At 39.3% G+C, this 15,685-nt stretch overlaps 3 protein-coding genes and 1 long non-coding RNA gene across 10 annotated transcripts; 2 read left to right on the top strand and 2 right to left on the bottom strand.

The window, feature by feature from the left end:
- The first annotated feature begins 67 nt into the window (after positions 1–67).
- LOC105274959 (acyl-CoA-binding domain-containing protein 4) lies at positions 68–5,046 on the top strand. Its single transcript, XM_011331466.3, has 6 exons — positions 68–199; positions 2,517–2,710; positions 2,790–2,952; positions 3,202–3,350; positions 3,438–3,788; positions 3,949–5,046. The coding sequence occupies exons 1-6, from the start codon at positions 139–141 to the stop codon at positions 4,090–4,092; spliced, it is 1,062 nt and encodes a 353-aa protein (XP_011329768.1). The 5' UTR covers positions 68–138; the 3' UTR covers positions 4,093–5,046.
- LOC105274960 lies at positions 4,868–5,651 on the bottom strand. The gene is made up of 2 exons (XR_893157.2): positions 5,560–5,651; positions 4,868–5,413 (listed from the first exon to the last, which is right to left on the bottom strand). It is a non-coding gene; the product is annotated as an uncharacterized LOC105274960 (long non-coding RNA).
- Positions 5,652–5,726: 75 nt separating this feature from the next.
- LOC105274957 (prostatic acid phosphatase) lies at positions 5,727–9,364 on the top strand. The gene is made up of 7 exons (XM_011331464.3): positions 5,727–5,976; positions 6,238–6,333; positions 6,691–7,113; positions 7,262–7,385; positions 7,486–7,697; positions 7,818–7,986; positions 8,164–9,364. Exons 1-7 carry the CDS (start codon positions 5,878–5,880, stop codon positions 8,289–8,291), a joined length of 1,251 nt encoding a protein of 416 aa, XP_011329766.1. The 5' UTR covers positions 5,727–5,877; the 3' UTR covers positions 8,292–9,364.
- LOC105274956 (protein Malvolio) lies at positions 9,365–15,433 on the bottom strand. Of its 7 annotated transcripts, XR_003406470.1 has the most exons (13): positions 14,428–14,619; positions 14,151–14,273; positions 13,795–14,021; positions 13,254–13,392; positions 13,009–13,170; positions 12,764–12,922; positions 12,623–12,673; positions 12,146–12,528; positions 11,851–12,061; positions 11,667–11,737; positions 10,401–10,562; positions 10,109–10,151; positions 9,488–10,003 (listed from the first exon to the last, which is right to left on the bottom strand). XR_003406470.1 is itself a non-coding variant. In XM_011331461.3 (12 exons), the coding sequence occupies exons 2-12, from the start codon at positions 14,617–14,619 to the stop codon at positions 9,934–9,936; spliced, it is 1,788 nt and encodes a 595-aa protein (XP_011329763.1). In that variant the 5' UTR covers positions 14,620–14,642; positions 15,218–15,433. The 7 variants fall into 7 exon arrangements, 4 of the variants coding, with proteins under 4 accessions (XP_026824926.1, XP_011329765.1, XP_026824929.1 ...); XR_003406471.1 differs by lacking the exon at positions 10,109–10,151 and having other exon boundaries at positions 9,365–10,003; XR_003406469.1 differs by having other exon boundaries at positions 10,109–10,562.
- Between the last annotated feature and the right edge of the window lie 252 nt (positions 15,434–15,685).

Genomic DNA, 15,685 nt, shown 5'->3' with positions numbered 1-15,685 from the left:
AGTGTTTTCGCTGGCTGGAGACGATATCGCAGGCCTTATCGCACCTCCCACGTAGCGTGCGGTTGACTCCAAGAAGTGGAACAGGATACTCACGAGGGAAGACGGGAAACATCGCCGTTTGTTCCTTCAGCAGGGAACATGACGACGGAGGAGAAGTTCAACGCCGCCGTCAACGTGATCAGGAATCTTCCGAAGAATGGTAATTTCATCATTAAAGCGCGTTATCGCCTCGACTCGGACGTCACACATCTCGGGACGCTATCTCGGTCACTCGACTGCAGCAGCAGTGAGATTCGCGCTTCTTGCTCTTCTTGAAGTTTTTGTTGCGACTTTCGTTCTCACATCGTCCGGGCGATGATAGTCATCATCGCGCGACGGACGTAGTCATGGCAATATCGCGATCGTCTCTTGCTTTCGCTGCTTGTTGATTTCTTTTCCTTTCTCGCTTGTCCTTTCGGGCGGCGTGTCTTATTGCGCGTCGTCTAAAGTCCACCGCCGATATTAACCCGTCGTCATCGTCGTCGTTGATAAATGTCATCACGACATGTACGTTTATTCATGATAATGCGAACGTGACGAACAAGGTCCTTTCGGATTTATTGTATCCTCATTACTAATAGCTCGGAAACCGGCGCCATCAAAACACGATGCGGCTTTCGATCCTTGGCCTAAAAAACGGCCGAATGACAGCGAAAATGATGCGCCGCCTTCCAGTAAATACGTTCCTGTCTTTGCGACGAGCGTTTACTTTACCTTCAGCTTTTACGTGCCATTTTACGTCACGCATAAAAACCTCTCTATCATCACGAGCTGTTTCTAATCGGAAACAGGAAGACTTGCATTGCGCCATTACACGCTGCGGTGTGCAGAGAAATTGGCGAGATCGAATCACGCTAGTCGAGGAAAGTGAATGTAGAACTTCTTACTCGCAGCAGTCGAAAGCGATATCAAAAATGCAATCTCTCGTGTCTTCTTGCGATGCACGACTTTTTTCCCGCAGCGCGAAGTAAAAGCATCCGTTCGGGTTTCATCCTCTACGTTCGTTCACTAGTCATTCATATAGTCGGATAGTCGGATACTCGTGCCGAAAACCGGGCCGCCTTCACCTCCGGAACTCTGGCCACATCGCGTCGCGATGTAATTATAATTCATTCCCAATCATTATTACGTCAAAGCAATTTTGAAACTTAGCTGCTTATTTGCATCTTACGCAAAGCATCGTCATCATAAATACGGTGTAAAAGGAAATAAATCCTTAATTTGCATATACAAATAGCATCTGAAATTAACATCAAAGTGATACGTGGTATAATATTCTTCCTAACGAATCATTAAGTTTCCAACTTTATTTATTCGCTTTCAAAGAGAAAGAAATCCGATTATCTCTCTATCAAAGAGATAGACTCTCCTAGATAGAAAATACAATTATTTGCAATTCAGAAAAACTTTCAATATTATGAACAATGAGAATGGAAAGATAACGTACAGAAGTTACCGTTAATATTATGCCGATGAAACTTTGTATCGCCTTGATATCGTTCGAGTGCATAGATATTTCCTTTTTCTTTACTGTTTGGCCTTGATGTTGAATATTGCACATGCAGGTATACTTTCCAGCCACTTCATATAGCTAAGTGACTGTATTACTCCCCACTTTACTTTCTAACGGCGCAAGACCAGCTGAACCATGGCTGGTGGTTAAAACTAGAATGTTCCTCTTCACTGATCACAAAAATCGGCATGTATCACACTGGCAATTATGAAACTTTGTTAACAAGCGCTTTAATCGTCGCGGACCGCTATGTTATTAGGAATTGGTTGAATAAAGTGGAGCTTTTTGTCTCGACTTTTTAGGACTCTGTACTGTAGACTTAGGTCTTTTCAACGTAACAACGTACAAGAAAATGATACTTCAAACGATCTAAAGTACAATTAGTTTTTTATATTTACCTCGAATTTTAATAACATCATTGTGCCTCAATGATATGCATCAAGCTAAATAATAAGCTTTTGTAACAGTCATTACAATAGACATTCGTGACGTCAGATTTTAGAATTGGCAACAAAATAGCAATCTCAGGATTATTGCATAGTAACTGCTAATATATGTATAACTGTCAGCCTTAAGAAGAATGTGTCAACGTTTTTCTTAATTTTAATAATAACGTTGCACCTTACTTGTAGCTAAGAAGAAAAATTGATATAAAAGTTGATTTGCAATACGTTGTTTATTTCATCTCGCTTGAAGGAGCACTCTTGATTGCTTGACTAGAGATCAAGGCTAGAAGATAAAAATGTGCTGCATCACGCTCTATCCAGTATTGCATTCACATTTAATCTCATATCAACCTACAAAATAAATCTTAACGTTATATGTTTCTAGATCTTTATATTAAAATACTTTAAAGCAATGCCAAAATTCCATCAGACTGTCATATTATCATATTTTACAATACATTTTTTACAGTGTTATTTTTCATATTAATAAATTATTAATAGATAATATTGCGTTTTAGGAGCGTACCAGCCTAGCCATGACATTATGCTGCGTTTCTATTCGTACTACAAACAAGCGACTGAGGGGCCCTGTCAACAGTCGAAACCGGCATTCTGGGAAGTGATCAGAAAAGCAAAGTGGGATGCGTGGACGCGTCTCGGTAACATGAGCCGTACCGAAGCTATGAACAATTACGTGGAGGAACTGAAAAGAGTAAATATAGATTTCCGTAGAAAGCCGATTGATGCAAAACGAGCGTATGAAATGAGAAAATGTTGCCATTGCATTGCAGATCGTCGAAACTATGTCTTACACGGACAACGTGGCGACGTTCCTCGGCAGTCTGGACTCCTTTTACGAAAGCGTGCCGGTCGAGGATTTGGAATTACTCGTGGGACCAGTACTGGAGCGTATACGCTCCCAACCAGGTTCGCCATTGTCCGGTTCACCACTAGGTTCGTTTCTCTTCACACGATAATATTTGAATTTTAAATAATCGTCTTATTCACGCACGAGTACGTGTACGTACTGACAACTAAATCTCTCCAATCCATATTCAATGTATCAGCTCTACCGTGTGCATTCTTTCAAACAATACGGGCACTTAAAGCAATCAACTGTTATCAAAATAATCATGATAAACATGATAAAAGTATGATAGGTATTCTACAATCCGTTCTAAATCTTCTTTCTTGATTTATCAGCATCCAGGGAGACATCACCGCACAGAGTTTGCAATGCTTCTCGGCATATAACGAGTAGTTTGGAGACCAGCCCGACCAGCAGTCGTACCGCGAGCCCGCTTCCACAGGACACTGATGGCGAAGAAGAGGAATTTATAGACACTGTTGAAGTACGACAGAAATAATTTAAATTTAATATTACAACATTAGAGCTGTCGCAAATGCGCGAAGCTGATTTCAACTCAATTTCATTGCAGTCCGCGCCGGAAAAAACGCAGAAAGACGCGCTTAAATCCACTAGCGCTTCCCAAAAGATACAAACCACGGAAAATAACGGAATCGATCGCTCGAGTGCGGAGAATGTTACACGAGAGAACACTGAATTGACCAATGGATACAGTAACGCTAACGGTCACGTGGAAGCGATACCTGAAAGCCACCGAGAGAGAGGTAGACCAAGAATGAAGAAGGACGATGGTAAAGACAATGCGGAATTTCTGAATCAGATCGCGACTACTATGCAACATCTGCAGAGAGATCTCGACCGAATAACGGCCAGAGTACGAGGCTTGGAGGGGAAAGCTTTGCAAGCGTTGGCGCCGCAAACAGTACGTGTGATGTTACTATTTAAAATTATCCCTGCAATTGCAATGGAAGTAGAATATATTTCATTAAAGCGGCAAAGAGGAAAAATAGTGTCTGTTGTTTTGATTTTGTTATGTTAATTGGCTGCTGATAAAAAAGCTGGATCGTTTTTCTTCTCTTCAGGAGCTGACCATGAGGCGCCCGTATGGCAGGTGGTGGCCGCTACAGGAATGCTCGCCGCGTTTGTTCGTCCTGCTAATTCTGTGGCCATTCGTTGCGCACCTGTTGATCAACTTTACGCGACGCTATCGCCAACGGAGACTGTGATGCCACTCGGCTGTTACTCGCAAACCATTTCCATTAGTACAGTTGTTAATGCCAAGTTGGGAACGTGTAGAGATGTTTTTAATTTTATATTCCTTATATAGAAGCAGAGTTATCCTAATGCAATCTGCGATTACGCGCGTGTCCGTAAACGTAAATTGTGATAAAGTTGAATAAGCCAATTTCTGTATATTTTTACGTATGCGGCCTGTCTTCGGAAGTCGCATACTTTCTCTCGCTTCCTGATTCTTCTTGAATAAAGTCGGTTAATTCAGGGCGAAAGTTTGTCCAAACATCAATTTTATTGTGTTAGTTTTGTGTTGAGCAAAAAAATTTAAATTTTACTATACCTTAAAATAACATCGACAAATCCATTTGCAAGTTTAATTTTCTATTTACACACCTCTGTAACACAGACATAAATCTGAATATTTTCCATTGCGAGAAACGCAAAAGAGAACGTACAAAATAGAAAGCTTTTTGCTTTTAACATATCATATATTTATATATATATTTATATATAAATTGATATTTTTTTAATGATAAAAATATACACAGACATAAATATTTCAACACTTATTAGTGCTTAAAAAAATGCGTGAGTTTATCGATTCTTACTAGTCTATGCTATTTATTGTGCTTCAAGTGAAACGTGTGCGACTTCCAGGACAATCTGTATAAAAAAAATACAAAGCTGTAATTGCATAGTTTATACCTATATGTATGTATATATAAGGTGGATTGTATGTATTATAAATAATTGTATATTCTTAAATTGTAATATATACGTACACGGAAAAAGCAAATCTTTTGTATACGTAAATATATACGATAATTGTTATATGTACGCATTTTATATGTAAGGCGAGTTTGTAAGAAAACGGGACTTTTAGTGCATATATTACTGGCATTGCAACAAAGGTAATATTACAATAAATGATACTTTCTGTTCGAACGAATATTTGTACGAACCAAACGATCGATTTTAATAGATAATTATATGTGACATACACACACATGTGTCGCATATAAAAATACATCAGTTTTTCATTAATAATCAAGATTTCATTCTACTCTCTTACCACCCAGTATTATCCCGCAAATAATCTCATCACTGTTATTGATGCTACGGTGAGAGCGTTCGTTTCTTCTGGCCGCGCTTTTTACCTCCACGAGAGAAAGTAGAAAGAGAATAAGTGTGGAAAGTATAGCTACATGTTTCTTTTGTGAGTGGCAAATCATGTATACGAGCGACGATGCTCGAGCAATCGAGCGGTTTAAATTTGCAACTCGCGTAACTCAAACTTTTTCGAGTCATTTAAACCTGTAACAACATAAACACAGTATAAACTTGTACACACTGTGACATAACGCTTTTCAGCAAAATGTCATAAAATAAAATAAAAAGCAAATAAAATAAAATCAGCGATATCTCGATTAATTCAGTTAATTCAGAATAATAAAACGAACCAATCGAGTTTCAGACGGCCAAACTCCAAGTTCGGATGCGTCTATCTGTGCAAACTTCTGTAATCGCACACGTGTCACATTTATAGCTGACAATGCTCGTGCAACGCATTTAAAGCGGGAAGGCGCGTGCGTAGCGTCATACAGTGCAAGGCCGTCGATCCGCTCGCACGTTGCTCGTTCGCGTTACGAACAATGACACGGAATATGATGCTCCAACGCTTCTAGTGATCGTCCTGACGACATTGACCGATCTCACGCAGGATCAGCACGTGGGGGGCTGCCCGTTCCAGCAGAAATCGCCGCGTGAAATTCCGCACGATGAACACGCGAGTGCTCCTAGTGTTCGCAAGTGTTTTCGCCGTCACTTGCTCCGGCACCGAAGATCTCGATTTGGGCACGATCGTCTTCGCGAATATTGTAAGTCGGGAAACCGCGTTGCATCCAGCGTTGGCTCCTGGAACACCGTTATGCAATATTACTCTGCATCGCTTGTGTAACCGTCCACGTTTTCAGGCTTCTTAAGCTTTCAAAACACTCGCGTGCGTCGTTCCCGGATTAAGTTTTTACGAGAGACTTCAAAGTGCATTTCTTATCGTCCGCCTCGCGTTCTGCGCGCGCGATAAGTCGCAAAACTTATTTACTAATGTGCACTGTACAAACGTTCGTTTTTATTTACAGTTGTACAGGCATGGAGACAGGACTCCCATTAAGGCTTATCCGAATGATCCGTATAACGAATCTTCCTGGCCAGTTCCATATGGACAGTTGACAAATGTTAGTATGGATACTTTACGGTTGTAGTTGCAATCAACAAACATGATCGGAGACTGCTCACAATTGCCTTTGTGTACAGCAAACGTAGGCTTCGTGTTACAAATGTTTCTTTCCTGATTATCTTATCTTATCGTAAATATTCTTCTGCTTCTGAAATACGACACTCTGGAGCTAGTCCCAAGGAGTTTGTATTTCCAGATCTGTCTCCGATGATTCATGATCCTGCTTGAATAAGACAAAAGATATATTAAATCATGGAACGTGAAAGAATTCACAAATAGTTAAAAGTATCAAGAAATTTGAAGATCTTTACCTGTCATTTTAGCGTTAACTTTGTTAATTATTTGATAAATCTAGCTGGGGAAGCATCAACACTTACTTCTCGGACGCTGGCTGAGGAAACGATACTCGAATTTCCTGAGCGACACTTACACGCTGTACGATATCTACGTTCGCAGCTCAGATGTGGATCGCACGTTGATGTCCGCCGAAGCAAATCTCGCTGGACTTTATCCACCGGTGAAGAACCAGGTCTGGGACAGCCTCAAGTGGATGCCGATTCCCGTGCACACTGTTTCAGAGAAGGAAGATTACTTGTTGAGACAGACGAAATATTGCCCGCGATACGACTACGAGCTGCAAAAGCTCCTGACGTCGCCGGAATTTCTACGCATAAATAAGGAGAACGCGAAGCTCTACGACTATTTAACTGAAAATTCTGGAATGGAAATATCATCATTAAAAAATGCTGAACATTTGTACGACACTTTGAAGATCGAGGTACGTGTCGATATAATATTTTACATATTTATTTAGTCTTGCTTGTGCGTGCGATGATGCCTGTGTTTTATTGATTGCTTTGCTAATAAAGATAGATGATAAAAGATGTATAAAACGATGCGATAAAACTTGATTTGCTTCTTTGCAGAATTCGTATAACAAAACTTTGCCGGTATGGACGAGGTCAGTGTTTCCAGAGAAGATGAAACCTCTCGCTATACTCAGTTTCATGACGGAGTCATATAACAAAATACTTAAACGATTAAAATGTGGTAACTATTGATATCATTTATTAATATTTTTATATATGCTCATACAGTGAGGCTGCTGTCCCTTAAAAATACAGTACTCCAATCTAAAAATGCATCGTAGGTCCGCTGCTCGGAGAGATGATAGAGCACATGGTAAAGAAATCGCAAAATAAATTAGATCCAGATCGGAAAATATGGATGTACAGTGGCCACGACGAGACAATAGCGAATCTGCTGATGACGTTGAATGTATTTGACCCTCACTGTCCACCCTACGCTGCTCTGATTCTCGTAGAATTAAGGACAAATACTAAACATCAGTATTTTGTAACGGTATGAATATTATTTAACGCTTACATGATACTGCGCTCTATTATCAATAAATATATATTATATAAATCATAATTACCGCACCGTAATATATCTTTTGTATATCTTTTTCCTTATTTATAGGTTTCTTACAAGAACAGTTCTGCTGAGGAGACGTTACTGACTTTACCAGGCTGTGCTTCGTTGTGTCCTTTAGATGAATTTATAAATTTGACGAGGAGCGTTGTACCTGAGAACTGGGAGAACGAGTGCTTAATGGGCTGGGACGATATAACTTCCAATGATGTCATCAGTAATTATTAGTTTACATATCTCACATTGTCTATTTATCATCAAGCGACGCGGTAGCGTCTATTTTCTCTATGTCGTGCCACATTTACGACTGAAATGCGATATTGCCATTTATATTATGTATATGTCTTTTAAACAACTCACTGACTTCTAATCAGTATGTTTTATTTTTTTTCAGCATTGCTGACGTCGTCTGTATTAATGCTAGTTTTATTAGTCCTGCTGGTAATCGCCTTCGTGTATTGGCGTCATAAAAGAGAACACAAACAGTATTATCTTCGCTTGGACTATAACGAAACCATGTAACAACATCGGCCAAAAATAATTTAATAATAACAGTGCGAAGCGCGTTAATACCTACAATTAACCGAATAAATAACGCTCGCGATAAAACCGAAGGAGACGCTTCTAGCTAATTATCGTATCGAACGTCTTACCCCGAGTGTCTTTCCATGTTAAATTTCCAATTTTTTTACTGCGACGCGCTCGTAATGAAAAGCGCTCGTCTGATGGCACAGGAATGTCCTTTGTACATAAGATTTTTCGGCACAAACTGCTGCGTCAAGAACATAAATTTTTATAAATCATTGATAAAACGGACAATGCAGTCCTCATTATTCCAATTCAATTCGACAATAATAAACAAAATTTACAGTGACATCAGTCTTTTTAACAAGACTATATCATGTAAGAAAATATATACGTGTGAACGCTTATAGAAAACAAATTACACATAACGTGTGTATAACGATTTCATAATATTTCATATTTTGGTATTATACCATATTATGTCATTTGCGAACTTATATTGTCCACGGCAAAGCTTTCGGGTATAAGTTTGATTACACGTGGAAGAAATCAAAAACCCCGAATATATTTTATTCCGTGATGCAGCTGTACGACTTAATTATTGTTACTGCTAATTGTACGATACATGTGTGATATATTATTTGCAACGATCATCTAGTCATTGCTGTATCGAGCTTGGACATCGTCAGTTTCTTTACAATGCAACAGTAACTTAAAAGGGGAAACAGCTGATGCGTAGCACTGCCCACAAATATTTTAGTTCGAAAATGCGATCAGTGAGATAGTTCAAGTAGATAGTGACGATTACTTGTATCATTAAAAAAATATATATATATTTTTCCATGACATGTTTGGAAAAATATACTTTTTTTCATTTTTGATATTAAAGATGATGTTACAAAGTCATACGTGCGAAATCGTGACACGTACAATTCTTACAACACGGAACATGTTCCTGTTTCGAAATTTAATATTATTGTATGTAAGCGTGCACGCGTGTCGAATTTTTTATTTTAGATTATCTTGTATTTACAGGTGTATAAGAGAAAAATACATGCATCTCATTTTAAGAGCAGTTTTTTTAATATTTTCAACGATATAAATAGAGATATGTAATCGACGACGTTATTTTACCGTATTTGCTATCATAAGATCAGACTATCTATTTTATATGCGTAAATCAATAAAAATTATTGCGTTGGAAATAGTATTTACATTATTTTACATTTCATTTTACAGTTGGATCATCTACATCTAAAAGTTAATAAAATACTTATCTACGTCTTATTTGTACAAAGTAAAACTATCTTATAATACATAATGTGTAAGAAACGTACATATATATATGAAGAATTTATTAAATATATCATTGTATAATATTGTCTTTATTTTTCATTTCATTATATTTATTAATGCATCTAATATGTTCTATTCTCTTCGTATTTATAAAACTTCTGTTCTGTTCTGTTTAAAACACATGTGAATTTAACGTTGGACTGTAAGCAACGCAAGGCATTCCTGCCGCAAGGCATTAAAGATTACCTCTCGTACAAGTATCAGCAAGAGCAGTCTTGCTTATCATGGCACTCGCGTTATCACTTACATATTCCATTGGCGATATACTTGTCAGTGTGACACGTTAGTATTCTGGTACCACAGATGTAAAACTGCCACTCAAGTTTTCTTGAATGCTAAATGCTGGATTTGTTCTGCAATATACATAATAGTTAAGATAAGATTTGACATACCGCATAAAGTGTCATGAATCTCAGTTGAATCAAGACAGCAATTTAATCTCAATGTGGCATTCTTACCTTCATTATGAGACGAGGTATAAGTCAGCGTTTCAAGCTCAGACTTTCGTGTGTTAAAAATGTGCATGCAACGAAAATAGTTCCGGTTAATCACTGATTACTTATTTCTAATGAACATTAACGAGAAACGATGGAACCAGACAAGACTGACAACGATGGAAGAACGACGATATTCTGTATCAAGGCATCGTACGGTAACGGTGATGAAGCGAATCGTGATGGTGAAGCACCATTGTTTATTTATTATAAAAATTATATATTTCTCGCTATCGGTAATAACTGATGAACATACCATAGGGCATCATGCTGACGTCACGAGATGTAATAAGCACCTTTCCAACGCGACATTGTTTTTCACATTGTTTGTTGAATACAAAGGCCGCATATTGTCTCGCACATTCAATTGCATTACTCCGACTAAGCGTTTAACGACGTTTCCGACGTATTGTGGAAACTATGAATGGAGAAAACTCTTTCTGAATTATCAGCATGTACAAAAGTAGCTTATGTTATAACGTAATCTATTTCTTTTGTTTAAGAGTCGTAAAGAGACAATTTCCGTAATGATTATACCACTTGTAGAATTATTATACACAGAATTATATTACTTTAAATATATTATTGTAAAAATTAAACAACTATAATTGTATAATAATGACGAATTATCGTCAAAGATCATTAAAAACACTTGACATTTCCAAATAGTTACCGTAAACCGTAAACTAGCTGCAGTACCATCTTGATAAGTTTATACAATAATGTGGAAGCAACAACTTTGCTTATAATATGCATATTATGCACTCGAAATAAATGCATGCATTACAGTGTGTTTTTAAAAGCATGCTGAATAACATGAAGTGTGTTCCAAACACTAACATCCCACCTGTTAATAGCCCTAGTTTTAAGAACAAAGACAGTAAGAATACCTTTCTACAAATGTGAAGCACATCGTACACTTAATTGCATAGCTGTCGACGTGGAAACATTTACATTCGTTCTATTATGAGGAGATAACACAAAGCCAATTATCTTTTGCAGACAACTTTTGTGAGTCATGAGCTGACTCTTCCCTTGCAACCACCTGCATTAATTTTGCACATAAATTTACATCAGAGTAAATTTTGCACCTCCAATCATTCCCATATCCGCATACGATTTCACTCGTTAGTCCCAGAAAAATACATGCTCGAACCCTCATTAAGGGTGTTACATCAAATCCCAGTTTAGTTTTAAAAGCGCATCTCGCCGAGAGAGACTTCATGCAGCGCGAACGTGAAGACGTTTCGTTTCACGTAAATTCACGTTCCACATCGTTACTCTCAAGTTGTAGATAATAGTGTTATTACACAACCCCCCCGCATCTCGCAAGTTACGCAATACAGGAAAAGCATGCAGACAATACCACGCTATTCCTCGTACGACACTTAAAAATTTCCCGATCAAACTGTCACAGCACACAGCACACACGGACAGAACACGTGATTAGTGCTACATGGCGAAATCGCGGTTTAGTCGCAACAACGTGAACGAGTACGGCTAAGATCCTTCTCCCTCTTACCTGGCATAAACGGCGGGATTTGATATACCGAGCGTAGTGTCCACAGGCGCACCGATGTATTTGCTGACAAACTGCAATAAAAGATACGTCAGTTATTAGTATCGTTTGTAAAAAAAAATGAAATGCATTATTTGATTCCGCTAAAAGCGGCGATTCAATTGTAAGAATAAAATGGGATACATACCCAATGATTGCCAAGGGAAGTTGCACCCATGCTCACAGCCATATGGACAGCCAGGTAAGCGCAGAAGATGAGATAGAGGATTGCGTACACGGACATGCCTAAGAATATGGCCCAATGATGCGGCAGGTCCTCTTGGACGGTTTGTATCACGAAATATATATTTATCGTTATCACTAGGACCGACAGAGCAGTCGCCACGATCTTGTTCATTCTGCAACACACGGATACGACACGGTAAGAAGTGGGCTACAACTAGATCGAAACTGGAAGGTAAGCAAAAGACAAAATCGCGTACATTCCGTTACGGAAATCACCCATGATCTGAACACTGCTTGTGAACGCGATTGTCGGCAAGGTGGCGAATGGTAACTGTAGGCTCATTATGGCGTTCAGGATGTCGTTCATGCTGCTCAAGTTGTTCATGTCGGCGAAGAACGCCACCAGGAATGTAGGAACTATGGCGATCGTCCGAGTGAAGAGGACTCGTTTCCAGCGGGCCCACTGCAGATTCAGAAAGCCTTCCATAGCGAACTGGCCGGCGTAGGTGCCCGTCATCGTGGACGATTGGCCGGCAGCTAAAATTCCCACGGCCCATATGTACATCGCAGCGGCGCCGAAAGAGCAGCCAAGGAAGATACCTCCCTTGTACAGATCTGCGTTGAACGTCTCGTTGTTCTTCTGAAATTTGCGAGAGAAAACACGTGCATACTCGGCTAAGAAAATCTTGTACCAAATTAATTGTCGAAAAGACAAAGTAAAAACAAGTATTTACCGCGAAGGTTTCCATGCCAAGGGTGTAATTATTCTCCGCGCAAATCTCGTACTGTAAAATAAAATAGAAATTAATTCCACTTCTGGTTGTTTGCGTGAAAAAATGTTTATATCTAGTTTCCAGCGATGTTCTGATACTTACAACATCGTTGTTTGTCTTCTGGAAGAGACCGTGAGCAAATACAGCCACGACAAATACATTGATGATGAATGAAACGAACAACGCAATGGAGGCTTCGATGAAGTAATACATATTGGCATCTTTCACTTTCGCCGGCTGTCTTCGATCGATGTCTCTTGACTAAACAGTGCAAATTATTGTAAGAGAACAGATATCGTTGAAGGATTAGTGGCGTATATATTACTTAGGCTCGCTTTGACTCTTACTTTGACTAAGGCACTATGAAGATACAAATTATGCGGCATAATAACCGCACCGACAATTCCTACAGCTTGCAGCAGCACTTTGTTATCGTAATTCATCCCACTGTACCATGGAATGAACATACCCCTTATAACTTCTATTTGTGGAGGATCGGAAACGACGTACTGAAGGATCGAAAACGATTTAAGCAAGAATATTTCGATTAGAGCTATGCGACTGAAATATCTCGCGAAATCAAATCCCTTACCTCATAACCGAAGGTAAAAGCCATGATCGATATGAGCAAGCCAAAGAAGAGCTCCAGTTTCCTCAAACCGTATTTGTCTAGGAATAAAAATGTGAACGTGTCAACTACAGTGATAAGTACACCACCCCATATAGGAATTCTGAAACATAAAAGAAGATACTGGTGATTGCTCCAATCACATTGCTGCAATCATTTTCTTATCACGAATTCTCTGTCTATATTTACATTCGCTTTTTACGATTCCAAACATACAAAAAAAAAGAGATAAAGATGATAACAAGCAACGTCCACAACGCAAAAAGTTAAAGCTTTATATAAGAGAATTAATAATTAAGTGCGAAAATATTTTTGTCTGGACATTTCCGTTAATGTTAATTTTGCATGTAATTAGAGTTTTCTAATTTTCAAGTAGTGGTTAATGAAGAGATTGGTTACGTGAAATATTACGGATTTCGAATGCTCCAGATTCCAGAAGAAAATCTGATAAATGTGTTAGTTTATGTGCGTTAGAGGTAAACATTAGCAATCGTATCAGACTTACGCTTTATTAGATAAGAGGTAAAGGGCAATAGCCGTTCCTATTACTTCTTGCATATCGCTACCAATAATTGCTATTTCGATCATTACCCATAAAATAAGTCTAGGTATTTTTTTGTATTGTCTGTAACACATCTCCGCTAAATGTAGACCGGTCACTACGCCGAGGCGGGCGCTGAGCCTTTGCATAACGAGACCTAGGATAGTAGCGCTTAGTAGTACCCATAATAACTGAAAGTGAAGGCAACAACAACGAAATGTCATTACAAAAAACAAAACCGAACTTTTGCTTTGTAAAACAAATCAAACTCATCGTGCAACGAGCATATTCATTTTACGTCAAGTGTCAGAAGTGTGCACCTTGTATCTTGCCACCACTCCGGACTGTAGATCCGACTCGATGTTCCCAGGATCCAGATAAGCTATGGACATCAAGAAACCAGGACCGGTGAAGGCCCATAATTTCCTGAAACTGAAGCTCGTCTGCAAGAAAAGTCCCAATTATATCGAGAAACAAAATCAGCTTCGGGATGACTAAGGACGACGATGAAAAAGAGTTTGCAAAGTTAAAAACACACTTCTAAGTAGTCACAAACTGTTCTCATGTTAGTGGACAAGGTACACAACGCCAACTTACACTTGCTGTCTCTGGCACTTGCACCCTCTCATCGGCAAAGTAGGTTTGATTGTTGTTTGGAGACAAGGAAGTGTTCTCGGTGGGTTTGCTATTCTCGGTGGGCTTGTTATTCTCCGCCTCGTGCATACGTTGATGCGGCACTGTCGTGACCGTGGCATCGCCGCTGGGCTTCACGTCGTAACTTTTGGCCATGGTGTACTGCTGTGTGCGATACCCTAAAAAAGGAGAAAGACACATCTCATTAGTAACAAAGTCAATCTGTCTGCAGCCATGTAGCAAAATGTCAGAATGATATAACTGAGCAAAGCGCAATTCTGACGCAACGATTCTTAGAAAGAAAGAAAAGAAAGAAGATAGCTAGTATAATCGTGAACAAAACAAGTTTGACTAAACAACGGCACGTTTCTCCGCTTGGAACTTTCCAACGTGAAACAATCGAGCTGTTCGCAACATCGAACGTTCAACTGTTAAATAATTTATAACTGCTCAATTGTTGGCATGGCCCTCTTCTGAATTAGGCAAGAGGACAACAAATCGATCGAACTGTTTGAACTGTACAAATTAAAAATCAAACGTTCGTAAGTTCGAACACGTGGTTCGCGCGTTTGACCTGATTGCCAATCTTCAGGGTGATCGACTCATTTACAACGTCAAACTAACAGTGCACGAAACAAGATCACGTAACTGACGGATCTCCACGATCCCTGAATCATGAATTAACACGAGATTAATCGGTAATAGCGTTCAACGCAAGTTGACGACCCAGAAAAGTCGACAGAGTTTTACTCACCTCAGCGACGAAGAGAAGCACGAGAATCAACTGGACTCGTGCACAGCCAGCAGTCACGTCCGCTCGGATATCGTCAATGCGCTCTATCTACGTGTTACGATCATCGATCGCAGATCTATTCACGCTACGTCACACAAGAATCACCACGAACCACTCGTCCGCGACTGACAACTGTTCACTGAGTCGCCTGGATCGCCGAATGCGCGAACTTGGCCGCTCAACGCAACAGGAGTCAGAGTGGGGGAATCCGTCAGGAACGTAACTGAAGATGATGATGAAATCACGAGTGGGCAGCGAATCGATCATCAATCATCGATCGATCGATTCACAAATTCTTACGGGTTATTTGCCGTTCACTGAAAACGAACTCGTACTAATAATGTCTAGCGTTATCAAATGTAGCGACAATATTTATGACTATATTTATTACATTATTTTATACATTTATATATCTACGGAAAGAGACGT

The sequence above is a fragment of the Ooceraea biroi genome, chromosome 1 (genome assembly GCF_003672135.1).
Source record: "Ooceraea biroi isolate clonal line C1 chromosome 1, Obir_v5.4, whole genome shotgun sequence".
Taxonomy (NCBI): domain Eukaryota; kingdom Metazoa; phylum Arthropoda; class Insecta; order Hymenoptera; family Formicidae; genus Ooceraea; species Ooceraea biroi.
Note: the sequence above shows the minus strand (reverse complement) of the source record. Positions and strands in the feature narration are given on the sequence as shown.